Source organism: Rhinatrema bivittatum, chromosome 1 (genome assembly GCF_901001135.1).
Source record: "Rhinatrema bivittatum chromosome 1, aRhiBiv1.1, whole genome shotgun sequence".
Taxonomy (NCBI): domain Eukaryota; kingdom Metazoa; phylum Chordata; class Amphibia; order Gymnophiona; family Rhinatrematidae; genus Rhinatrema; species Rhinatrema bivittatum.
The window spans coordinates 234,068,096-234,095,448 of NC_042615.1; the positions used below are offsets into that span (position 1 = coordinate 234,068,096).

A 27,353-nucleotide genomic window follows, 5' to 3' on the forward strand; every position below is an offset into this window, starting at 1 on the left:
TTGGTCTGCGATTTCGTTTTCAGTTCTTTCAGTACTCTGGGATGTATGCCATCTGATCCAGGTGATTTGCTACTCTTTAGTTTGTCAACTTGCCCTATTATATTTTCCAGGTACACAGATTTGTTTCAGTTCCTCTGAAATACTTTTAAATATCACTTTGGCATGGGTATTTGCCTTACATCTTCTTCAGTAAAGACTAAAAGCTAAGAGTTCATTAAATGTCTCTGTCCTTGTCCTTAGTGCACCTTTTACCCCTTCATCATCTAATGGTCTAAGTGACTCCTTCATAAGCTTTTAGTTTCAAATGTACCTGAAAAAGTTATGAGTTTTTGCTTCCACAGCGAGCTTCCTGTCATTCTGTTTTTGCCTTCATCATCAATGCTTTGCATCTAACTTGCCAGTGCTTATGATGTTTCCTTCATTTGGATCTCTTTTCCATTTTATGAAAGATATTTTTTTGGCTAGATATAACTTGAACAGTGTGGAACCTTGAGCCAGTGAGGAGAGTGTACCATAAGATAGCGCTCTCTCACGTGGCAGGATGCAGGCCAATGGCAGAAAGAGTGGTCAGAGTTCAAGCTGGGGTCATGGCAGGCAGCAAACATAGTCAGGGTCTGGTCCAAGGTCAAGGCATGTGGCAGGCAAGGCAGGGTTAGTGTCCAGTCTGAGGTTAAAGCAGGTAACAAGCAAGGCAAAGTCCAAAATCCAGGCAAGGCGAGGGCAATGTCTGGTCCAAGGTCAGCAAATGAATATCAAAACCAAGGAGATGAAGAACAAGCAGGAGAGTAGGACTGAATGGGAAGACTGGATCACAGGAAGGCAGGAACAAGACAAGAACACGAAGCAACTAGCACTGCAGGCAGGACGACAGGGAAACCTTTTGCCCAGGCCCTGGATTACTGTGCTGAGCTTCCTTTTATGCTAAAGCAGAGATGCCATCAGTCAGCACACCCAGAAGTGCTAGCTGGCCTATAAAAGGGCTTCAAGAAATACAGATGGTTCTAACCAGGCCCTAGGACAGGGGTCAGGAACCCATGGCTCGCGAGCCAGATATGGCTCTTTTGAGGGCTGCATCTGGCTCGCAGACAAGTGTCGCCATACTTCGCGGTTCCCCGCTGACCCAGCTGCTCCCCGGTCCTCCGCCGCCCGGGCTTAAAATGCTGTCAGCCCGGGCGGAACGCGGCAGGACAGCTGGAGTCAGCGGCACCGGCGTGCTCTCTTCTCCCCCCCCCCCCGCGGCCCGGAAGAGGAAGTGGAGAGCATCGGGTGCCTGCGCGGGAAGAAGAGACCACACTTCCGCGCAGGCACCCGATGCTCACCACTTCCTCTTCCGGGCCGCGGTGGGGGGGGAGAAGAGAGCACGCCGACTGGAGTCATCCAGGTGCCTGCGCGGGAGGCATCGGGTGCCTGCGCGGGTCTTCCCGCGCAGGCACCCGATGCTCTCCACTTCCTCTTCTGGGCCGCGGGAAGAAGAGAGCACCGGCGTGCTCTCTTCTTCCCGCGGCCCGGAAGAGGAAGTGGAGAGCATCGGGTGCCTGCGCGGGAAGACCCGCGCAGGCACGCTAGTGTCCAACGGGAAGAAGACTGCAGCGCGGCTCGGAGGAAAATGAAAATCTTCAACCGCGGCCGATGGGACTCCGCCTTCGCCTCCGCGAGGGCTGAAAATGAAGGAGGTTAGCGTTGGGAGGTGGCTGCTGCTGCCGCGAGTTCCCGGGGGGGGAAGGGGGAGAGAGAGAGTGAATGAATGAGCGAGCAAGCATGTGTGTTTGAGATCCTGTGTGTGTGAGTGAGAGATTGCATGTATGTGAATGATTGAGAGCCTGTATATGTGAAAGAGAGTATGTCTGTGATTGAGAACCTGCCTCTGAGAGAGAGAGCATGAATGTAAGTTTACCATTGGGAACCTGTATGTGTAAGTTTGTAATTGAAAACCTGTTTGTTTGAAAGAGTATGTGTGTATGATTGAGATCCTTTGTGTGTGAGAGAGATCATGTGTATGTATGATTAAGAGCCTGTGTGTATAAGTAAGAGAGAGATCATGTGTGTCTGTGTGATTGAGAGCTGATTTAGGTGAGGGAGCATGTGAGTATGTGATTGAGAGCCTGTGTTTAAATGAGAGAGAGAGACCATGTGTGTATGTGTGTGATTGAGAGCTGATTTAGGTGAGGGAGCATGTGAGTATGTGATTGAGAGCCTGTGTGTAAATGAGAGAAAGAGAGGACATGTTTGTAAGCATGTGAATGAGAGTCTGTGTGTGAGAAAAAGACAGCATGTATTTATGTGATTGAAAGCCTGTGTGTGTGTAAGCGTGAAAAGATAGACAGCATGTGTGTAAATGTGTAATTAAGAGCCTATATAAGTGAGAGAGAAAAAACATTTGTATATGTGAGTGACTGAGAGCATGTGTGTATAGGTGTGTCATTGAGAGCCAGTGTGAGAGAGAGCGCTGGTATGTGACTGAGAGAGGAGAAAGTTCCAAGCAAACCACCCCACCTCCTGCTAATTCAGAACAATCTCAGGACACCTGGATATCAAACGTTCCCAGGTATGCAGAGCAAAAAAATTTTTGTATCCTTATTATTTTTCATTACTGGATCTTTGTGTCTGCTATTTTGAAATATTTTGTTGGTATCTGGAAATGTTTTATATGAGTTTTTAATTATTGGATATTCCACTCATCAGCTGTTTCGAAATATGTTCTTTTGTTAGTACAGTTTTACTGCTGATGATTTTATATTTCTTGATTTGTTTTATAAGGATGTGTGATGTTTCTTTTTTCCTTTGTTACACTGCATACAGAGACTCTGGCTTGTTGCAGTTTCCAATTCAGTTTTTGTCTGCATGCTTCTTGTTATGCGTTTTGGTCTCTTTATTCTATGTTAGGTGAGGGACAGCACGTGATTCAGGTGAGGTTTTCTGCTGGCGTGTAGTTTCTGTGTAGGACTCTATAGCAGCCTGACTTGGTCCGTTTTCCTAATAGGAGATGTATTGGTGTCTTAAGGCCTGGTGTAATATTTTCAGAGACTTATTGTACTTTAAAAGTGTGATCTTACATAAAATGCACACATTTACTTGTATTTAGTTTTAAACATATTGTATGGCTCTCATGGAATTACATTTTAAAATATGTGGCGTTTATGGCTCTCTCAGCCAAAAAGGTTCCTGACCCCTGCCCTAGGATGTGGCACGCTGAAGGAAGCTATGCTGGGAATGTCTGGCGATAAGGGGCATCACACTAGAATAACTTCTCACCTTACCTTTTAACCATGCCAGTGTAACGGTTATGAACCCTTGCTGCTGTAGTGAGGCTGACAGCCTATGCGAACCACGTAGGACCTCACTGACAGCTGACAGAGGTTCACTGGCAAGTGATTGGTCTAGGGCTTCATGGTTACCAGCCACTTTCCCAGCAGATTGAGCCCTTGGGTTCCAAGGGCTGGCAGGAATTAAGCGAGAGTCTCTTAGAGAACAGTGCAGATGATGGTCCAGGGACAGGCATGGAGTCAGTGGCAGGCAGCAAACAGGCATAGTCAGTACCCAGGCAAAAAAGTCAAATCCAGGAGTCAGTACAGCAAAGAAAGATGAGCTTGGAGGCAGGAGGGTAAAGGGAGGCAAGTCCGAATAGACTGGGCAGATGAGGCAAGGCTGAACAGGCTGGAGAGACAAGGCAAGGCTGGGCTGGAGGAGGCAGAAAAGGCAGAAAGGAACGGCAAGGCTAGATGAGACGATTAGGAAAGCAACACATACTACCAAGCTAGGAGGACCTGTTGCTTTGGCATCATTCATTGCATGGCTGGGGTTTAAATACCCAGCCATGTGACTTCATTATCGAGTGCCAGCTGAAAAGGTTTCTGCCGCGGGGCCTAGAAGAGTAGAAACATGCTGTGTGCGTGCATCTACAGAGGTGGAAACAGCATGGTGGTGGTGTTCAGGGAGCCGCAAAGAAGAAAGCAGCAGTGCCACATCCCAGGGCTAAGTGCGGCTAGTCACCAGAGGGCTTTGTGACCGGCCAAATATAACAGTACCCCCACTCTTAAGGTCCTTCCTCAGGATTCCGGGGCCTTGGCTTCTGGGGGAAGCGACGATGGAACTCTTATGGGCGCCTGAAGGTCAGATGCTGGCTCCCAGGAATTCTCCTCTAGTCCATAATCTTTCCAAGCTATGAGGTATTCCAGTTTGTTCCATTCTCTGCGATCATCCAAAATTCATTGTACTTCATAGCTGGAGTCAACTTCAAAAGTCATGTCTGTGGGCTTGAATGATTGCTATGAGGGTCATGTGAGGACAAGTAGTTTTAGTAGGGATACATGGAATATGTTATATATACTTAAGGTGGCTGAGAGCTTGATCAGATACGTCACAGGCTCCACCTGCCACAGGACAGGGAAAGGGTCAATTAACCTGGTCACCTGCCTGAGGTAAGGTCTTCTGAGAAGTTCTGCATGCTTAGCCACACAAGAGCTCCTGGCTTGAATTGTAGAGCCAGCCTTCGCTTTTTATCTGCTTGTTTCTTGGATTGAGCTGCTGCATTGAAGAGCACTTGATTAGTTCATAGCCAGCAGTCCTAGAGTACTTGGGATGTAAGACAGGCTGCCAGATATGCCACTGAATGTGGAAGAGGCAAAGGGTCCTGTGGGTGTTTGCCGTAGTCAATATGGAAGGGGGAGGAGCCGGTGGAACTGCTGATATGATTATGATGTGAGATTCTGCCCAAGATAGAAAATAGCTCAATCATCCTGCCTGTTGATAGATAGGTGGAGGAATGTCTTGAGAACTTGATTAATTCTTTCAATTTGGCCATTTCCTTGAAGGCAATAGGCCGCAGTGAGATCCAGAATGTTTCCAAATATCTTACAAAACTCCTTCCAGTACCAGGAGGTAACCTGGATGCTTTGATCAGATGGGATGTGAGAAGGCAGCCCATGCAAGTGAAAGACATGCTGTACAAAAAAGTGGGCTAATTCAGGAGGAGAGGGCAAGCTCGGAAGAGTTTCAAAATGCACAATCTTTGAGAATCTGTTTACCATGATCCATATCGTCATGTAGTTATGACAGAGAGGTCCATGATAAAAATCAGTGGACAAGTGGGTTCAGGGTCCCTTGGGGGCTGGCAGTGGCTGTAACAGACCCTAAGGTCAGGCATGAGTGGTCTTGTGCTGTGAACAGACAGGGCAGGATTTCACATAATTCTTTACATTGGTCTTTACCTGGGGCCACCAACAGTGGCGTAGGAGGAGTTCAAGAGTATGGGTGTCCTGAGCCTATTTGAATAATTTGAAGAGACAAACACTAACATCTTCCCAAGGGATACATATGTAGTAGCAGTAACGATAGCCCTCACTGATCTATATGTTGAGGGAGCTCTAGTATACCTTGTCTGCAAAGAGTGAGAGAGGGCATCTGCTTTCTGATTCTTAGTTAGGAACATAAGAACATAAGAAATTGCCATGCTGGGTCAGACCAAGGGTCCATCAAGCCCAACATCCCGTTTCCAACAGAGCCCAAACCAAGGCACAAGAACCTGGCAAGTACCCAAACACCAAGAAGATCCCATCCTACTGATGCAATTAATAGCTGTGGCTATTAGCTAAGTAAACTTGATTAATAGCAGTTAATGGACTTCTCCTGCAAGAACTTATCCAAACCTTTTTTGGACCCAGCTACACTAACTGCACTAACCACGTCCTCTGGCAACAAATTCCAGAGCTTAATTGTGCATTGAGTGAAAAAGAATTTTCTCTGATTAGCATTAAATGTGCTACTTGCTAATTTCATGGAATGCCCCCTGGTCCTTCTATTATCTGAAAGTGTAAATAACAGATTCACATCTACTCGTTCAAGACCTCTCATGATCTTAAAGACCTCTATCATATCCCCTCTCAGCCGTCTCTTCTCCAAGCTGAAAAGTCCTAACCTCTTTAGTCTTTCCTCATAGGGGAGCTGTTCCATCCCCTTTATCATTTTGGCCACCCTTCTCTGTATCTTCTCCATCGCAACTATATCTTTTTTGAGATTCGGAGACAAGAATTGTACACAGTATTCAAGGTGCAGTCTCACCATGGAGTGATACAGAGGCATTATGACATTTTCCATTTTATTCACCATTCTCTTTCTAATAATTCCCAACATTCTGTATAAGGTTGTATGTTTCTCACAGATCCACCTTGGTGAAAATTTTCATCCTTGTAGGTGTAGTGTTATCCATTCTCTCACTCAAAAATCTCAGAGTGAGAGATAATGATTAACAGTTCTTTTTTGTGATGATGTTTATGCCCCTGTAATCGATACAGGGCCTGAGGGAGTCATCCTTGTCCATGAAGAAGCCGTCTGCTCCAGCTGGGGAGGAAGGCGGCCAGATAAAGCCTCTTTCCAAGTTCTCTGATGTATTGGCTCATAGCCTCTGCTCTGAAACCAACAAGGGATGTACTCTTTCCCATGGGGGGGGGGGGGCATCTTCTCTGGTTAGGGCTGTTCAGCTTGGAGAAGAGATGGCTGGGTGCGGGGGGATATGATAGAGGTCAACAAAATCATGAGAGGAGTAGAATGGGTAAATGTGAATTGGTTATTTCAGATAATACAAGAACTAGAGAGAAGCCCATGAAGTTTTCAAGTAGCAATTTAAAACAAATCTGAGAACATTGTTTCACTCAACACAATTACCGGATAATTCTGTTTTACTTAGTGTAGACATATGGACTCAGGACCAGTGGGTTATGCTACCCAGCCAGCTGATGGAGACAGAGCAATCTGACATCACAGTATATATACAGTGACCCCAGCCTGCCAGTATTCTCTTCAAAAGCAACTATAGACAGACTAGCAAAAAACTTGGTTAAAAACAGTCAACCATAACTGTACTCAACCAACAAGAAACACCATACTCATGTAAGAACTAGGCACCCCAATCTAGGGACTGGATGAACACTTATCAGTAATCCCTTGGAACCAGGAGGCCCACAAGCGGACTATTGACACACTCAACTGGCATCTGAGGACAAGAAGCTGAGTCCTTAGACCCAAGACATTTTGGGAATTACCATGTTGTTGAGGCTAGATCAAAAGATGGTATTTTTCCACTAAAAATCTGATATACATCTTATAAATAGCATGCATATGTGTAGTTTTACATCTCTTTTAGATCCAAAGAACACAACTCCTTTGTTTACATGAAGAATTGTTGCAGTTTGTGTGGTTTTGCAACAAATTAGTTTGCATATAATACAAGGGATAGTCTTGGGTATCCCAATGGGATGGAATCCACATCTTTAAGGATCAGGAGATATGTGGACTAAAATCCATACCCTTTATCCTGTGGTAAGACAGGTTCAACTGCTCCAATGGGAAATGTCTCCAAATAAGTTAGTTTTTGCACATACAATGATAGGTCTGGGTAATGATGAATATTTCACTCTCTCAAAATTACTCCTAATACCCTTAATACCTGTATTGTATCAAAGAGCCACCTCTCCTGGAGTTCATAAGATGTAATATGTATAATTAACTTAGCAGGAGATGCACGGATGATTTTTAATCAAGTTGAGGCACCCAATACAATTAGGACTATTTCTGTACCTTTCTGCTACATTTTCTTAGTCCGACTGCATATTCTGGTATTTCAGGAGCTTCTTTCGTTCCATATTTCCACAGAATAGTCATTTGGTACTGAAAGTTCTAATGGAAATTCTTTTCTTCTGCTTTTCTACAATGTTTGAAGTTTTGCCCTGTAAGAGGGACTTAAAATTTTTTGGTATGCTATTTAAGACCTTACACTTTAATGAAGCATACAAATGTTATTTTATTTTATGATTATGGTATTGTTTTATTTTAAGGATTATGTTGTTGATTATATGTTACAATCAGTGGCTCGCACGTCAGCCCCACGAGCTGCCTTACTCATCCCTGCGACAGGCACTGTCATTACCCAAGGCTCCAGGCGCCCTTCCTTAAGTGCACACGCACCCAACAGACAATCTCTTAAAGAGCCTGCAGCACTCTGATTATATCATGCAGCCTCCACATATAAGGGCTCTTCAGACAGCTAGTCTTCACCTAGCAACAGGTCTCCTGAATCTTGAGCAGTACATGTTGCTTCATCTGCATTCCTGTTTTGTCTTCCAGCCCCAACCTCGTCTAGTCTTGTCTGGCCCAGTCTATCCAGCATGCCCTTCCTCGTTCTTGTCATCAGTGTCTCCTATGTGTCCACGATACCCTTTGCTTGCTCCTCCAGATCCTGACCTCTTGCCTGGACCTAACCACGACTGGCTGCTATCTGGATCTTGACCTCTTGCTTGGACCTGACCACAACTGCCTGGATTCTAGCTACAACTCTAACAGGACCTCACCTAATTCCTGCCAGCCGCTAAAACCAAAGGGGAGACAGATTGAATAGATGAAGCTCCAGTCTGGCCCATTATCAAGTTTGTTTGCCCACCTGTTGCCAGCATAGTCCTTGGGGGTGAGCCCTTGAGGCTACAAGAACTATGCCACAGCACTAAGAACTCACACCCCACATATCTATTACATTATAATACTGTGAATGCTTGAGATGTAATCTGCCTTGAACCACACTGTGAATAAAGGCAGAATAAAAGTTATTTTAAATAAATACATTTCCAACCTGAACAGATTCTGGTGTTGATCTAGCTTTAATGCTCTTATGGAAAAACAATTTTGAAGCTTTTCCAATGCATGTAATCTGTAGTCTTCTATGATCCAAATAACCAGGCTGTCTGAAGTTCCAACACATCAGTTTATTGAAAACCCTAAACCTCCCACAGAGGAAGGGCCTTCTGTGACTAAGAATGATATGCTGATTATCTCCTTTGGATCTAGTCAAAATTTTTTTCTATTTTTCACTGGGTATCTACATAGGATTAGGACTTTGGTTGTGGTTAATAAAACCTTGAATTATTTTGCATCTAAATCCTAGGAAACATTTCTTTTAAGGGAACAAAATCTACTTCTTAGGAGGATTCACTGTGAAACCTCCAAGATGTGGCCGTGGTGATTGTTCATGACCCAGGATTGTGAGTTCCATCATGAGCCTCTCCGAAGCTAAGTGCCATAATCTTTAAAATATTAATGTGCACTTACACTAAGGCAATTTAAAGTCAAACATTGTTTTCAAAATGTTAAGCTGGATGTATGCTGCGGCTATAGCACAGAGATGGTTCAAGATTCTTTTTGAATATTATAAGTAGATTGGGACAAATATGAGTCAGTAAACATTTATGAACTGAGTTTCTAAAATCAGTGCTGATCTATACGGCATATGAGATTTAGGGTCAAATGTTGGGTGAAGTTACATACCCGCACAACCCTATTTTGATTACATAAAATATTTAAATTTATAAATGTGCTAATGGCGTTCTGTGAATTTTGCTGGTAAAGTTTTTTGAAAACATTCTTTTGTTCCTACTTATTTTCATTAAGTTTGTGTGTAACAAGATCTTATTTTGAGCACCACTACTTCCTTGATCTTAACTTCACAGGTTTCCTTCACTGCAAGGCATGTCTACAAGCTTTTCCTGCACATCTTTACTAAGGTCTGAGGCCCACAGCCATGAGAATATGCAGGCATCAACAGTCAAAGCAGTATCTTGAAGCTATTTCAAAAGCATACTAGGTCATATGAACCAGATGTTTTTCAGACGCCTTACCTCAGTTTACCTATATCTATCAGGTGACCAAAACTTCAACTGTTTCTTCTGAAGGAGAAACTCAGTGAAATCCTGAGTCCCTTACACAATTATGTGCAAATAAATTATGTAGATTTGCTAAGACACTACAGGACTGGAGCACAGCATTCTAGTATTTTTCTTACCAAAGAGGTCCTTATGGATGTGATTCTCAGGTGTGGGTTTTCAATTTTTTGGGCTTTTATTTAGAATGGATTTGAGTTCCACACTTTGGAATGGCAACTAAAGCTTACCAAATCCTTCAGCTACTTAAACATGATATTTTGTGTCTACCTTCTTACTAACAGGATATACAGAGGTATCCTACATCTTAACATATATTGTAAAAGAAGGCGGGGAAGGAATGATCATAACCAGCAAATCAAGTGACCTGCAGGTATTTGAGGCCACTGAGAAGAGGCAATCTGGACTCAACCTACAAGTCAAAAGGACTATCATTTGTATAAAGTCTAAAAAAGAAACCTTCAGCTGGAAACCTATTTCTATCCTGAGCTAGAGAAGGCCCTGATGGATAGTCTTTTCATGAATTACTCTTTAGAACAGAACTCCTGATAAGTATCCATGGTTACAGGACTCTTCAGTTTCAGACCAATAGAAAACTAGTTGAACTTAAGTCTAGAATTTAATAACCCTGGATAAGATTACCACTGTGGCCTAAAACTTGACTCCAGGGGTTTCAGACCTATGCAAGGTAGAGGTTGCAGGAGAGGCTGCCCATTCCAAATCTATTTGATCCAATTCTAGATGGTGCAAAGGCAGGTTTGGGCTGGTGGACATGTAGGCGTTGACCTGCTCAGCACTAAAGGGGATCAAAATCATAGAGCATATAGAAAGACATGGTTTAATGGAACACAGTCAATATGGATTTACCCAAGGGAAGTCTTGCCTATCAAATCTGCTTCATTTTTTTTGAAGGGGTTAATAAACGTGGATAAAGGTGAACTGGTAGATGTAGTGTATTTGGATTTTCAGAAGGCGTTTGACAAAGTCCCTCATGAGAGGCTTCTAAGAAAACTAAAAAGTCATGGGATAGGAGGCAATATCCTTTCATGGATCACAAACTGGTTAAAAGACAGGAAACAGAGTAGGATTAACTAGTCAATTTTCTCAGTGGAAAAGGGTAAACAGCGGAGTGCCTCAGGGATCTGTACTTGGACGTGTGTACATGTGTGTACGTGTGTATGATTACCACTGGAAAGGAATACGACGAGTGAGGTTAGCAAATTTGCAGATGATACAAAATTATTCAGAGTAGTTAAATCACAAGCGGATTGTGATACATTACAGGAGGACCTTGCAAGACTGGAAGATTGGGCATTCAAATGGCAGATGAAATTTAATCTGGACAAGTGTAAGGTGTTGCATATAGGGAAAAATAACCCTTGCTGTAGTTACACGATCTTAGGTTCCATATTAGGAGCTACCACCCAGGAAAAAGATCTAGGCATCATAGTGGATAATACATTGAAATCGTCGGCTCAGTGTGCTGCAGCAGTCAAAAAAGCAAACAATGTTAGGAATTATTAGGAAGGGAATGGTTAATAAAACGGAAAATGTCGACTTCCGGCGATGACGTAGAAGAGGCGGAAACAGGGGGAAAGTGCTCCGTGGCCCCGCTCCCAAATACCTTAAAATAATCAGCGCTTCACCGCTCGTTCTCGCCTCTCCTACCCCCGATTGGCTGCTGGATGTGCTACAGCCCCCGCCGATGAGTGCAGTTACGCGGGGAATGCGAAAAAACGGCACCCACGGCAGATTAGAGCGCCGACCGCACCACCCGCGTGCCGTCAAAATGGCAGCGGTGGCCCCGAATGCAGAACCCGTGATGGCTACTGTTACCAAAGAACCGCTACAGAAAATCTTCCAGAGTGTCACAGATGCCCTGGATAGCAGACTAATTCGGCTTCAAACTGCAATGGACGATATAAAATCTTCAGTTAAGGGGCACTCCAAACGCCTTGACACCGCTGAAGGTACTATTTCTGATTTGGGGGGACCAGTTAGCAGCCTCGGAACATCACGTGGCAGATCTTCAGGGCCGACAAAGGGAGCTGCTGGCCAAAATGAAGGAGCAGGAGAACCGGGACTGGAGAAAATTTAAAAATTATTGGCCTCCCCAAGGAAGTGAAGGAGGGTGAGCTGAGGGATCTGGTGGAGAACTGGCTCCCACAGCAGGTCGGGCTGGAGCTGGCTGCAGGCACCTCCAGTGTGAGCGAGTGCACCGGGTGTGCCCTCTTCGCGACAGCCAGGGGCGGCAGTGTCCTGTTATGGCTCAGATTTTAAACTGGGATCACAAAACCCAGCTCCTGAGGGCTTATCGGCAGAAGGAGGTGCTGGAATATAAAGGCCGTCTGTTGTTGCTGTTCAATAATTTCTCTGCCAGTACAGCGGCGCAGCAGAAATTAATGGCCCCAGCCTGCACTGCGCTACACAAGCGGGGCATCAAGTTTGCCTTGTTATACCCAGCAAAACTGTGAGTCCACCATGAAAATAAAAAAACTCTGTTCTTTCCTCAAAAGAGGCGGCGGGCGGATTCCTCGCAACCCTACCACAGACTGGAGCAGATTGAAGCGAATAATGCTTCCGTGCGGGGAAGCAGATACCTCATTTGATTGGTTCAACTGTTTCGTTACAATTGGTTGTGCGGGGGATTCTGCTTCGCCCTCTGCCATCAACAGCGGCCTCCCTAGGGCGTGTGCTCAGATGGCTATCTGGATACTTTTTTCTTCGGTGGTACGACCTCTGGAAGGTGATCAGGCCTTGTTTACAGTTGTTTGCTACACCACATCGCCTGGCTTCCTGGTCGTGTCGAGGACACTGTTTTCTATTGTGAATTGCCTTTTCTTTTTTCTTCTTCCACAGTTATTTGACACCTATGGATATATCTCTGACCAGCTTAGCTGACACTTTCTTGATTACTCTTGCAGACTAACTCGAGCGATGGCTGGGGGATCCGGGTTCTGGCACTGCAGTCAGCTAGGGTTCAACTTATACCTCTTGGAGCAGAGTTTGTAGTGTATGTTAGGGGTAAGAGTTGTGTGACTGTTTGGTATGACTGTGGGTGTGTGTGGTAGTATGAGGGGGTTGGGGGTGGGGGGAGCGGATTGGGTAAGGGAAGATATGTTGGGTGGGAATCTTGAGTTTTCAGTAAGACGTGTGCCATTGTTTGCATTTTATTCCCCAAGGCGTAGGCTGGGAGGCCGAGGGGATACCATGGTTTATGTGACAGGGGGCCTTAGCAGGCTCCATTTACTACACCTACTACTTTTTTTGTACTATGGCGCAAGTTAAAATTATTTCATTGAGCGTGGATGGCATCCACTCCCCGATAAAGCTTACTAAATTGAATACCATGTTTAAGCGCATGAAAGCGCAGGTGGCATACCTGCAGGAAACCCACCTGGGGGACGGCGAACACGCTAAGTTATGGAGAGATTGGGTGGGCCAATGCTATTATTCTTCCTACAACAGGCGCCAAAGGGGAGTTGCCATCCTTGTTCATAAGAATTTACCATTTCAGCTGATGCGCATCTGTCAGGATGACGAAGGTCGCTACATTATCGTGGCAGGAACTTTATACCGGCAGAAAATTGCTTTCTGCAATGTTTATGCCCCAAATGTATACTCCCCTGGGTTTTTTGCCACCCTGATCAGTTTACTGGCGGACTTTTCAGACTATAGTTTGATATTAGGTGGTGATTTTAATATCGTCGCTAATAGACACCTAGATAATAACCCACCCAAACCTATCTCTGTATCCGACCTAACCATGGGGGTTAAACCTTTGTGCAAAGAATTACATTTATTGGATGTTTGGCGGATCCTTCACCCTCAAGACAGGGATTTTACCTTTTTTTCTAACCCGGACCACACCTACTCTAGGTTAGATTACTTGTTGGTCTCAGATCAGTGATTCTCCAAGGTAAAAGACGCTACTATTGGGACTATTTCCCTTTCTGACCATGCTCCAGTCGCCATAACCTTACAATGTGGGCAGGGTCCTCGTCCCCCGTTCTCGTGGCGGATGCGGCCTGATCTTTATCTGGATAAGGAGTTTCACAAATACTTACAGGATTGTTGGAAAGAGTACATAGCCCACAATAATATCATCTCCATACCTCTAAAAAACTTAACAAAGGACCTCGGCGTATGGATCGACAAACATCTTAACCTAAAAACAAACATAGCAACCAAAACCAAGGAAGGTTTCTATAAACTTCATGTACTAAAACACCTAAAACCGCTCCTCCACCATCAGGAATTCCGAACAGTACTACAATCCCTGATCTTCAGCAGCCTAGACTATTGCAACTCAATGTTACTAGGTCTCCCCAAATCCACCATAAAACCACTACAGTTACTGCAAAATGCCACTGCTAGAGTACTGACCGGAAATAAAAAATCGGATCACATCACCCCAGTATTAAAAAGTCTACACTGGCTACCAATCATTCAGAGAATAGAATACAAAACCCTGACGATCATCCACGACGCAGTACACAATACAGATAACTCCGCAGTCAGTAAAATGTTCCACCCCCACAAACCTCAACAGAACACCAGAACTTCTGACAAACGACTTCTCGAAATACCCACATATCCCATGGCAAAGCTTACGAACACCAGAAATAGAGCTCTCTCCATAGCTGGGCCAAAACTCTGGAATGCCCTACCATACTACCTCACCAATATCATCGATAATAAATCATTCAAAAAAGAACTGAAAACCTGGATCTTCAGCCAGACTTTCAATGATGACTTAAGCAAATTACAATTGTGATGCCTTAAGCCTCCACCTCCTTCTCCCCTCTTCTCTTTTCCGCAGATATTTACCCCTTCCTCCTCCCACTGCCTCCCCCTCTATCCCCCCGACCCCTACCTCCCACCCATTCCCCCCCCCTTCTTTCCTTCATTTCCCACTCATACTTTCTTGTATTTAGAGCATGAGTTTGTATATACCTTCCTCGTTTTTCGTTTCTATATTCATTTTCGTTATTTGGCTTAAACTATTTTAGTTATTTCCTGTTACAACCTGCTCCATAACCTGTTATATGCATATACTTTTGTTTCACTACTTGTTCTATGTATCATTGTTTCGTTTCAATGTAAACCGGGGTGAAGGCATGCGCTAAACCTCGGTATATAAAAGCTTCAAATAAATAAATAAATAAATAATACCCCTGAGGTCACCCCTGCGACAGTGTGGGAGGCTGGGAAGGTGGTGATGCAGGGGGCTGTAATAGCTTATGTGGCTAAAAGAAATAGGCAATGTAATGCGGAAATCCTTAGACTCACTGGGGTCCTTAAGGCAGCCCAGAGCGCCCATATGGTGGATTTCTCACCAGAAGCCAAGGCTTCTCTGGATACGGCTCGGGAAGTGTTAAATAGCTTATTGCATCACAGAGCTTCGAAATCCCTTAGGTATTATTGGTATCAACTTTACAAGTATGGTAATTGGGCCAGTCGCCTAATGTCTCATTTGGTGCGCCCGAGGGGGGTGCGGATGTCTGTAGCGGGTATTAAGGACAGGCGAGGCGCCCACCAGAATGCCCCTGCCGCGATAGCGGCTCGGTTTATAGAGTATTATAAAATGCTGTATGGAGTTATGCCTATGAATACAAAGGCAGCTGAGGCTTTGTTCCAAGGGCTTCCGTGGCCCCATATACAGAATGATGATCTCAATGCCCTAAATCGCCCCATTACTACCCAGGAAATGTATTCCGTGATTCAGAGATTGAAGCTAATTAAGGCCGCCGGGCAGAATGGGTTTGGTTCATAATCCTATAAAATATTGAGGTTCGTTATTCTCGCGCCCCTGCAAACCTACTTTGGGAACTTATTACACACTAACGCTCTCTCTGTGGCCGCCAACCAATCAGTTATTGTGGTCCTTCCTAAACCAGACAAAGACCCTCTGGAGGTAGGATCACTACCAGCCCATCTCGCTGCTCAATGTCAATAACAAAATCCATAATAGAAACAAGCACCCAAAGAAATTTTTGGGAGTTACAATATATTATCCAATTCACATTCAAAAACCCCCTTTCTGAATTATTTTCAATGAAGTCTTTAAACACTCAATAGGTCACAAACTGTGAATCTGGTCATTCAGAATTCAAATACTATTCATACAGGAGGCTGCCGGTTCTGTATGTTGACCCAGACTAGCCGCACTGCTTAAATTAGACAAAACAATTTTTAGAAGATGGAGGGCAGGTTTCATATATACGAGTTTAAAACCCCAACCAGGGTGAACTCTAATTTGTGCGTATAATCATAAACCATGCCTCCTCCATCCAATTTTTAAGAAATGTGCAACCAGTTCAAACACCTCTATCCATTTTCTTAGTGTAGTTTGTTCGTTTTTTTTCTTTTTTCTTTTTAAATATCATAAACAGCTGACTTCATAAAACGATTTTAAAAGTCCCGACTTATCTGATAATAGTTGACAACCCGAAGTGGCCACGTTTCAGGTCCGCGAACAGACCTTTCTTCAGGGGATGTTATCCTGTTTAATGTTCAGTCGGTGTACCAAAAGTCCTCTGTTGGTATTACATTCTTTTTTCAAAAAGACGCCATCACGCGTTCAATATTGTTGAAACGCTAACAACTAACCCTCTCTACTTTTAAACCGGATACACAGATAATTCAACTGCCAATCACAATGCTCGTTGCTGTGAACGTAGTGACGTAATTAATAAATTCATTTAAAGTCCATTGTGGTGCTCCATTCATTTAAAAACCACTTCAATGCTTCATTCAGATCCCAGAGGGTGGAGAATAACAAATACATCACCACGTATGAGTTTAAATCAATGAGATCCATTCTAGCTCTTCATTCAAACCCGAAGCTGCCTGTGTCTTGAGTGTAAAAATCCAAAAAGCTTCGCGTTTAGTCAGTAACCTTTCCCGATCGCCACCTCTCAGAGATATTGGCACATGATCAATGACAGTCCATTTTAATGCGCTGAATAAATGACCTTGCTGTACACAATGCGTGACTATAGGAGCTGACAATGTAGCTGTGTGCAATTTTGACTTGTGTTCATTGAGTCTTATTCTTAATTTGCGGGTGGTCCTACCCACATATACACGAGGACATGGGCAAATAATTGCATAGACAACGTGATCAGAATTACAGGTAGTGTCAAATTTACGATAGACCCGATAGCCTGTAATCGGTTCTTGCCACATCTGACCATCAATACTATTGATGCAATGAGGACACTGTCCACAACATCTATGTCCTTCAAATGTTTCCCCTGATGACATCAAACACTGTGCATGTACTAACTTGTCTTTGATGTTAACTCCCCGAGTGGTAACGATCAATGGTGTATCCTTGAAGATATCATGGAGAGCCAGTATATGCCAATGACGGCTTATTGAGGTAGAAATAGCACTGGTAGCTACTGAGTGTTTGAGTACACAGACAAGCTGTGGATCTTGTTTGGAGGGCTTGTATTGCAAAAGAGTCTGTCTGTCAGAGTATTTGGCCCGTTTGTAGGCCTTCTTAATCGCTGATTGTGGATACCCTCGCTCCAAAAATCTTTTCCTAAGTAAAGATGCTTGCAGTTCAAAGTCATGCGAGGTGGGTAGAGAGGGTTAGTTGTTAGCGTTCCAACAATATTGAACGCGTGATGGCGTCTTTTTGAAAAAAGAATGTAATACCAACAGAGGACTTTTGGTACACCGACTGAACATTAAACAGGATAACATCCTCTGAAGAAAGGTCTGTTCGCGGACCTGAAACGTGGCCACTTCGGGTTGTCAACTATTATCAGATACGTCGGGACTTTTAAAATCGTTTTATGAAGTCAGCTGTTTATGATATTTAAAAAGAAAAAAGAAAAAAAACGAACAAACTACACTAAGAAACGTGGCCACTTCGGGTTGTCAACTATTATCAGATAAGTCGGGACTTTTAAAATCGTTTTATGAAGTCAGCTAATTTAAGCAGTGCGGCTAGTCTGGGTCAACATACAGATCCGGCAGCCTCCTGTATGAATAGTATTTGAATTCTGAATGACCAGATTCACAGTTTGTGACCTATTGAGTGTTTAAAGACTTCACTGAAAATAATTCAAAAAGGGGGTTTTTGAATGTGAATTGAATAACAAAATCCATGCATCAGTACTCTCAGCCAGGTTAAATACTATTTTACCTGATCTTATCCATGAGGATCAAACTGGGTTTGTGGTTGGCCGCCAGAGAGTGCGAAATATATGGTGTCTTTTGGCAACACTTAGTTACCAAGCAGAAGCAGAAGCACTGATCCTGAGTTTAGATGCCGAAAAGGCCTTTGATTCGTTATCATGGGAATATATGTTCTGGGTGTTGCAAAAATATGGTTTTCGGGTTCCTATCTACAATGGATAGGAACCCGAAATTGTAACCAGAACCCCACTATATTGCTTAATGGGCTGCCTATGGAGGCTTTTTCAATACCCTGCGGGGTCAGACAGGGCTGCCCTCTTTCTCCCCTATTGTTCGTTTTGGCCCTGGAGCCTTTGGCCATCCATCTGTGGGGGGAAAAAACTTTTAGTGGCATTAGTATTGGGGAGGGGGGTCACCCCTTAAAAGTGGCTCTGTTTGCGGACTACATCCTGTTGTTCGTCGGCAGACCGCGTACTAGTGTGCCAGTTATTGTTCACATATTTGATCAATTCCAGGTGGTGGCGGGCCTTAAAATAAATTACACTAAATCAGAGGCCCTGGCCTTAAATGCTCACCTGCCTGGTACCTGGGTGGGCCCCTTCCCCTTTCAATGGGCCCCTGATCAATTCAAATACTTAGGAGTGTGGATTCCACGGAACTTGAAACATTTATATGCATAAAGGCATGGAGGTGGGTGCGCAGACTAAGCAATATGCCTGGAGTTTGGTCCCTGTTGCTTCCTTTTGTACAGAATGTGGAATTTCTGCCGGGGCGAGAAAGTGATGCTACATTTCAGTCTTGGGCGGACAGTGGGATAATGTTTGCATTTCATATGTATGACCCTGCCTCTTGTCTTTTGATGGACTTCGCTACGTTGGTTCGAACTTACCAACTTTCGACGAAACAGTTCTATGCTTTTCTTCAGGCCCGTCATGATCTGCGGTCCTTCGCCTGGATGTCCGCTGAGGTGGAGGCAGAACTCAAGTTTGCAAATGCCATCTTTGATACTGCCTAACTAACTAATACTATCACTGGATGGAAAAAATTGGGGCAGAAGCTTCGCACTGCTGATCATGTGGCCCGCCTGGCCACTCGGTGGTCCAAAACACTGGATTCCCCTATTATTGGGGCTCAGCTAACAGCTTGTTTTACTGCTGCTACCTGACACTGGCCACCGCAAGGTGCAGTTTAAAATCTTGCACTGTGTTTATTATGATGTTCGCCGGTTCCAGATGCGGCTGGCCACGTCCCCTTTATGTATCAAGTGTGGCACAACGGAAGGTACCCTGTTATACTGGCTCTTTGCTTGCCAGTCACTTCAACCATTTTGGACGGCTGTTCTGGCAGTGATCGGTACCTGCACTGGAGTTCCCTTCAGCGTTAGAGGTTCTGTGATATTGCACAGCCCAACGCTAAGTACTCTCCCCGGCGGCCACTCGAAGGCTAAATTTGAGCTTGTAGCTATTATGATGGCCTGTCGCACTGCCCTGGCGGATTGAACGGAGCCGGCGGCAGTGCCATCACTTACTACCTGGGTTAACCGAATGGCTTCGTTGATGCAACTGGAACGCCTGGATTTTTTGGCCGGCAACCAGAAACCGGACAAGACTTACTGTGCAAGCTGGGATGCCTGTGTCTCCACCTTCCCTGCGGAGTTGCAAGATGGACTTCGACTTCATGGTTACGTGTCTAATTGGTCCTCATTTGGGGGGGGGGTAGGGGATAGGGTGTGAATGTTGGATGTCTGTGGTATGAATGAATCTTGGTTGTAGGGATGGGGGGAGGCGGGTTGGAAGGTGGGCGTGGTTTCTAATGTAAATGGAAAATCAGGGTTGGACAGAAGTGTGGGGCTTCGGTGTTCTTACTGTTAATGACACTGTACTGGTTTGCTACTGTTTACACTGTTTGCAATTTACTGTTTGATGCCTCTGACGGCTGCCTTCCCTGTTAATAAAAAGTATTTTGACAAAAAAAAAAACAGAAAATGTCATAATGCCTCTGTATCACACTCCATGATGAGATCGCACTTTGAATACTGTGTACAATTCTGGTTGCCACATCTCAAAAAAGATATAGTTGCGATGGAGAAGGTACAGAGAAGGGCAACCAAAATGATAAAAGGGTTGGAACAGCTCCCCTACGAGGAAAGGCTGAAGAGGTTAGGGCTGTTCAGCTTGGAGAAGTGACGGCTAAGGGGGGATATGATACAGGTTTTTAAGATCATGAGAGTCTTGATCGAGTAGATGTGAATCGGATAGTTACACTTTCGGATAATAGGAGGACTAGGGGGCATTCCATGAAGTTAGCAAGTAGCACATTTAAGACTAATCAAAGAAAATTCTTTTTCACTCAACACACAATTAAGCTCTGGAATTTGTGCCAGAAGACGTGGTTAGTGCAGTTAGTGTAGCTGGGTTCAAAAAGGGTTTGGATAAGTTCTTGGAGAAGAAGTATATTAACTGCTATTAATCAAGTTTACTTAGGGAATAGCCACTGCTATTAATTGCATCAGTAGCATGAGATCTTCTTGGTATTTGGGTAATTGCCAGGTTCTTGTGGCCTGGTTTGGCCTCTGTTGGAGAAATCCACAACAGAAATGAAGGAGCAGGAAACTGCACTTCAAGTATTCAATACCAACAGCAGGGGAAATGCAGTTAATTCAATAAGTCCCCATAGCTTCAGAATTGTTTCATGAAATATGCACTTTTTATTTTATTAGCGGCAACTCCATTGCTTAGAGAGGCACAGTTTTAAGCAGGCCTCCCCGACACGGACCCATGTTTCGCCAAACGCGGCTGCATCGGGAGGGACTTTGAAACTGGGTTCATCAGCTATAACATGAAGAAAAATTAACAAAATAGTAAAGGGGACTCTTAATAAAAGGATCCAATATTAAACAACATTTTAAAATTTACAGCACACATACCTTTTCAATGCTGTGCATTCATTTGATTCGCAAGGAGAGCGGGCAGTGCCGGTAAGACTCAGCGTTTAAAGGTACCAAAAAATGGCGCAAAAAATTCAGCCAATCAAGGCACATCAGCATTACATACGACCAATGGAAAGGCAGATATGAGATATACAGCAGAAGCAGAGTCTAATACACTTTCGCTAAACAGTTACATACAACTAATAAGAGAACATAAGTGGAAAATACAGTAAGGATGAAATTAACCACACTTGTACTAAAGCATCGAGGTAGCAGAATATATGAAGAAATATTGTAAAAGAAAGTAACGCCATTCAATCTCACAGTTCAGTCCGTGGGGAGCCAAGCTATTCAATTTAAAAATCCACTTCTGTTCCCGACGAATCAAAATTTCAGAGAAATTACCGCCCCGGGGTGGTAAGGGCACTACATCGATAACAAAAAACCTTAACTCACTTTCAACATGGCCTAACTTAATCCAGTGAGATACCAGGGGGCCATCTCCCGACTATTTCTAATGTTGGAGCGGTGTTCTATGATTCGGGTCCGGATTGGACGGGAAGTTTTCCCCACATACAGTTTAGAACAGGGGCATAAAATGAAATAAATGACTCCCTGGATCTGACATGTAGAGGTAAATTCCAGTTTGAATTTAGCATGAGAGATGGGATGTTCAAAAGTGGACATGGAGGCTGAAAGGGGGCAAACCGAGTAGTGCCCACAGGGTGCATGGCCCGAAGACCGTTCAGAATTAGACTGCAACTGGTCATGGAAGTGTGAATGAACCACAATATCCCTCAGATTTCGACCCCTACAAAATGAAAAACGGATAGGGACATCAAATATTCTGGAAGTAGATAGTATTGGCCAATAGTGTTTAATAATTGAGGTCACATTGTGTATATGGGTTGAGTAGGGCAAAATGCAATTTATGCATTCATCAGATCTATTTTGCGGCTAAAACAAGTAGTCACGATTTGCATATAATGCACTTTTAAAGGCTCTATGAAGTATAAGTCGAGGGTACCCTCTCGCCTGGAACCTTAGTAGCATCTGCTTAGCTTCACTAATAAAATTCTAATATTGGATCCTTTTATTAAGAGTCCCCTTTACTATTTTGTTAATTTTTCTTCATGTTATAGCTGATGAACCCTGTTTCAAAGTCCCTCCCAATGCAGCTGCGTTTGGCAAAATACAGGTCCATGTCGGGGGACCCTACTTAAAACTGTGCCTCTCTAAGCAATGGAGATGCCGCTAATACAATAAAAAGTGCATATTTCATGAAACAATTCTGAAGCTGTGGGGAATTATTGATTAACTGCATTTCCCCTGCTGTTGGTATTGGCCTGTGTTGGAAACAGGATGCTGGGCTTGATGGGCCCTTGGTCTGACCCAGCATGGCAATTTCCTATGTTCTTATGTAAGAAGATGTTTTCTCGATGAACCAAAGAAAGAAAAAAAAGCATTAAAAATTGCTATAATGATTCCAATATAAGAGGGCACCAAATCAAAAAGCATTTCATATAGCAGACAAGGATCAAGGGTGCAGATTAAAGCTGATAATAGTATTTTGAAATTTTAATAGTATCAATATTAAACTGAAATTTGTACCTATTTATGAATGTCGTCTGACTCAATTTTATATCCATTGTATAGCAATACATGACATAGAACAAGTTGTTTGAATCTGAGGACAAACTTACAGAAGTATTTGAGACCTGTTTTATATAATCAATAGATTTATTCTACACACCTAAAATATTTTTATTAAATACCCCCCCACTCCATCCCCCAAAAAATGAGCTTACTGCACATAAGAGTATGAAAGGGGGAAACAAATCCGTTTGAAAATAAAGTTAAACACCAGAAGAAGAAGAAATCTGGGTAAGAATACAGGCAAAGAAATGGATGTCATGGGCAACCCCCACTAAAGTTCTCTGTAATGTATACTGGGTTGTTTGCTCTTATGTAGCATGTGAGGTAGTGCCCCTATGTTCCCCCTTAAATTGGTGCAGGACCAAGCAGGATGCCTGGTCCACCTTAATTCCCCTTGTGAGAGAGTGCTCTATGGGTGGGGCCCAGCAGGGGGGGGGGAATAAGAGCTGGGACCCAGTTGGGGATATAGTCAGACAAGGCCCAGGTCTCCAGGAGGAAGGCAGCTCCTGTAGAATATTGCTTTCCAAACACTGAGCTGTAACAAAGCTGTATGAGTACTGAGAGAAGCGGGACTTACTGTGAATAATTGCAGTACACTGTTTTGAAGGTAAAGGCAGTCTACTAATGAGGGAATGTTAAAGTGCTGAATAAAGATAAAGTGTTTTAAAGAAAGGCTGAGTCAGTCCAGGTTTGTGTCAGGAGATCACCGCTTGTTCCCTCACAGCTATCCTGACAAAACTATTCTGCATAATTTTTTAAAAAATTCATAGAGAATAAATATTTCATACAAGTACTTATATTCAGATAAATTTCTTCCTAATAAGATGCTGAATTTTATTCTCTACATCTGTAAAAAAAAAAAAAAAAAAAATTACTAAAAATCTCAGTAGAGGACACACGTAGAGAATTGAGGGTATAACACAAAAACCTCTAAATCATCATTCACTTCTAGGGCAATTTAGAACACAGCCATTTCTCTACAGAGGGGTGCTGACTAAAGAATAATTATATTGCCATATAATTGCTTTACCTGCAATTCTTAACTTTATGGCTCCAGGGGCGATCCGGGAAACTACAGACCGGTTAGCCTGACTTCAGTGCCAGGAAAAATAGTGGAAAGTGTTCTAAACATCAAAATCACAGAACATATAGAAAGACATGGTTTAATGGAACAAAGTCAGCATGGCTTTACCCAGGGCAAGTCTTGCCTCACAAATCTGCTTCACTTTTTTGAAGGAGTTAATAAACATGTGGATAAAGGTGAACCGGTAGATATAGTATACTTGGATTTTCAGAAGGCGTTTGACAAAGTTCCTCATGAGAGGCTTCTAGGAAAAGTAAAAAGTCATGGGATAGGTGGCGATGTCCTTTCGTGGATTGCAAACTGGCTAAAAGACAGGAAACAGAGAGTAGGATTAAATGGGCAATTTTCTCAGTGGAAGGGAGTGGACAGTGGAGTGCCTCAGGGATCTGTATTGGGACCCTTACTGTTCAATATATTTATAAATGATCTGGAAAGAAATACGACGAGTGAGATAATCAAATTTGCAGATGACACAAAATTGTGCAGAGTAGTTAAATCACAAGCAGATTGTGATAAATTGCAGGAAGACCTTGTGAGACTGGAAAATTGGGCATCCAAATGGCAGATGAAATTTAATGTGGAAAAGTGCAAGGTGATGCATATAGAGAAAAATAACCCATGCTATAATTACACGATGTTGGGTTCCATATTAGGTGCTACAACCCAAGAAAGAGATCTAGGTGTCATAGTGGATAACACATTGAAATCGTCGGTTCAGTGTGCTGCGGCAGTCAAAAAAGCAAACAGAATGTTGGGAATTATTAGAAAAGGAATGATGAATAAAACGGAAAATGTCATAATGCCTCTGTATCGCTCCATGGTGAGACCGCACCTTGAATACTGTGTACAATTCTGGTCGCCGCATCTCAAAAAAGATATAATTGTGATGGAGAAGGTACAGAGAAGGGCTACCAAAATGATAAGGGGAATGGAACAACTCCCCTATGAGGAAAGACTAAAGAGATTAGGACTTTTCAGCTTGGAGAAGAGACGACTGAGGGGGGATATGATAGAGGTGTTTAAAATCATGAGAGGTCTAGAACGGGTAGATGTGAATCGGTTATTTACTCTTTCAGATAGTAGAAGGACTAGGGGACACTCCATGAAGTTAGCATGGGGCACATTTAAAACTAATCGGAGAAAGTTCTTTTTTACTCAACGCACAATTAAACTCTGGAATTTGTTGCCAGAGAATGTGGTTCGTGCAGGTAGTATAGCTGTGTTTAAAAAAGGATTGGATAAGTTCTTGGAGGAGAAGTCCATTACCTGCTATTAGGTTCACTTAGAGAATAGCCACTGCCATTAGCAATGGTTACATGGAATAGACTTAGTTTTTGGGTACTTGCCAGGTTCTTATGGCCTGGATTGGCCACTGTTGGAAACAGGATGCTGGGCTTGATGGACCCTTGGTCTGACCCAGTATGGCATTTTCTTATGTTCTTATGTTCTTATCACAGAGTTATTCTGGCATGTGAAACAAGATTCCAAAAGTATTTTTTTGGAGGGGGGCTCAACTGCATCATCCTGCTCCTTTTGGCTTTCAAGTCCATCTGAATCAGTCCCTGACAAAGCTAAAATGCCAGTGTCTCCATTTACAACCTCTTTTGTTGAGCTTAGCCATCATAATAGCAGTCCTCTGGCTGGAAGGCCTGAAACATTCCGTTTCCTGATGAACTACTTACAATTACTCGAGCCAGTCAGTAATCTCTCTATCGTATAAAGATGGAGAACCTCTCCCCAACAAAGACTGTATGCTGCCTCCATCACATCCCCAAGCTGGTTGGTTCAAGGAGCAAAACTTAATTTGCAACTATTTTGAAAGCACCTAGAATACAGAATAACTTTCAGATTTCTACAGTCAATGTGCCCATGCTACATCCTTATACCATATATACAAAAGGGTTTTCCCCATTATGTTTTATGGGAGAAATGCTTGCTAAATCTGGTCCTTAACTACATTACAAACTGTTTTGATTTATTGATCTAGTTTTGTACAAACAGAGAAACTGAATGATCTAGCCATTTCTGACATACTTTTACAGCTTTATTTACTTTTAAAAAGTTTATTTAGAAAGTAGGCATGACCTGTGAATTCTGCAAAAATGTATCCATGATTCTAGTGTATTAGCTACAGAACATTCAGAGGCTCGTATCTGAACAACATATTCTGTTATGGTCACTGCTAGGAATCTCCTTTCCCAAGTTCCATTAACTGCCTCTTCCCTCCCATTACCTATTTTACCTTCTTCCTTACATCCATTGCTTTTATTTTCTGTTAATTGTTACCACAGGAACTTTGGTAGTCATTTGATTACTCTCTCAATGGCATTTAAACATTCAAAGCAGCACATAAGTACTTGTAAAAGTTTATACTTTTCCAAATAAGCCTGTTCTTCTTTAAGTTAAGCATACATCTATTTTTACAGTCTGGTAAGAACTGATAATACCAATCAAATTAGCCAACACTTAAGTATTGTGTATCAAGTTGTGAATCATAGTAAGAATTTGTAAGATCCATGAGATCTACTTATACACAAGTATATACGATACCCTTTACAGAACGAACAAAAAAAAAAAAAAAACTTTTAAAGAATGATTTAATGCCAACTTTTGGCTAAGAGCCTAAATACTTTCAAAGTTTAAAGGAATTGTGCTTCTCTAGATCTTTTGAAAACCAAGAAATTAATACATGGTCACAGTCAAGAAATCCACTTGTACTCTACAAAACTGGAAAACCAACAAACCTTGATTGGAAACTGCTCACCGAATGCAATTGCAATTCCTATAGGCAAGCACTGCCTAAATAATTTCTGCCATTGCTATTGACACATAAGACTTCCTTTCCCCATATGCTGTGGGCGCTCCCTCCATAACACGCTCATCTTGGCCTACCCCACGGAGTTGAAGACTTAAGGAATTTAAGCTCAGGTGTTCTGCATAGACAAATGTATAATACTGCCACAGAGCCAGACCAGAGGAATTCAGTTATATTACAGAAATAATAATTCTAAATATAACCAGCAAGAAATAGATGCCATTAGGCATCTTCACTCCCAAACCCATTTGCTACGCAAAACCTTAAAGACTATCAGAATAGCAAACTATACAATATTTTAAAGATCATTAACAGAGGTAACTGATCTTTTACTACATCATTCAGAAACAACTTACTTCAATACCACTTTGTCTGGCTAGTTTTACAGCAGTGTTGTAGTAGCCACAACGTAAGAGATGTTCCACCATCATACGGTCCATACGTTTTTTCTTCCACATGTTAGCAGCAGCAGGTTGGTCACTGCTGTGTTCTTTAAGGTGCTCAATCCTACGTTTACAAAGTTTTGCACTCTCATCTTCAGCCTGAATTGATTCAACTGCCTATTAAAAAAAAAGACAAAGAACATAGTATAAATGTATCTACAATAGACTACATTGATCCCCACTGAGTTTTTAAGAGAAAAAAGTCATCCTCAAGGATGTTCAGAGTAACAGATAGAAAATACTACCAAAAAATTGAGTGCAGCATTGCCAAGAAAGTCTCAACTCTCTCTCAATAGCTCATTTAAAAAAAAAAGTGGTCAGTTAATTGTTTTATAAAATAGTTTTAAAAATTAAGCTCTCATTTTATGCATTTACAGGAAAATAGTTAGAAAAGAAAATCTACAGGATGACTAAACCATACATACCTGAAGACAGGTAGATAGATATCTGTTGCGCAACAGTATGATCTAGTGGTGACTAATATAGTGAACCATCACAAGAATCACTGTACCAATCAAGATTTACATATGAGTAACATTACAAACCAAAAATTTCAGTCTGAATCAAGAAA

The 27,353-nt window shown here is 42.8% G+C and overlaps 1 protein-coding gene across 7 annotated transcripts in view; it reads right to left on the reverse strand.

Moving 5' to 3' along the window:
• Nucleotides 1-27,353, reverse strand: part of MAEA (macrophage erythroblast attacher) — a 218,616-nt gene that overhangs the window by 143,282 nt on the left and 47,981 nt on the right. For all 7 annotated transcript variants that reach the window (XM_029592692.1, XM_029592682.1, XM_029592680.1 and 4 more), the window contains one exon: nucleotides 26,696-26,899. In XM_029592692.1, coding sequence (XP_029448552.1) covers nucleotides 26,696-26,899 — 204 coding nt within the window. The remainder of the gene's footprint in view (nucleotides 1-26,695; nucleotides 26,900-27,353) is intronic.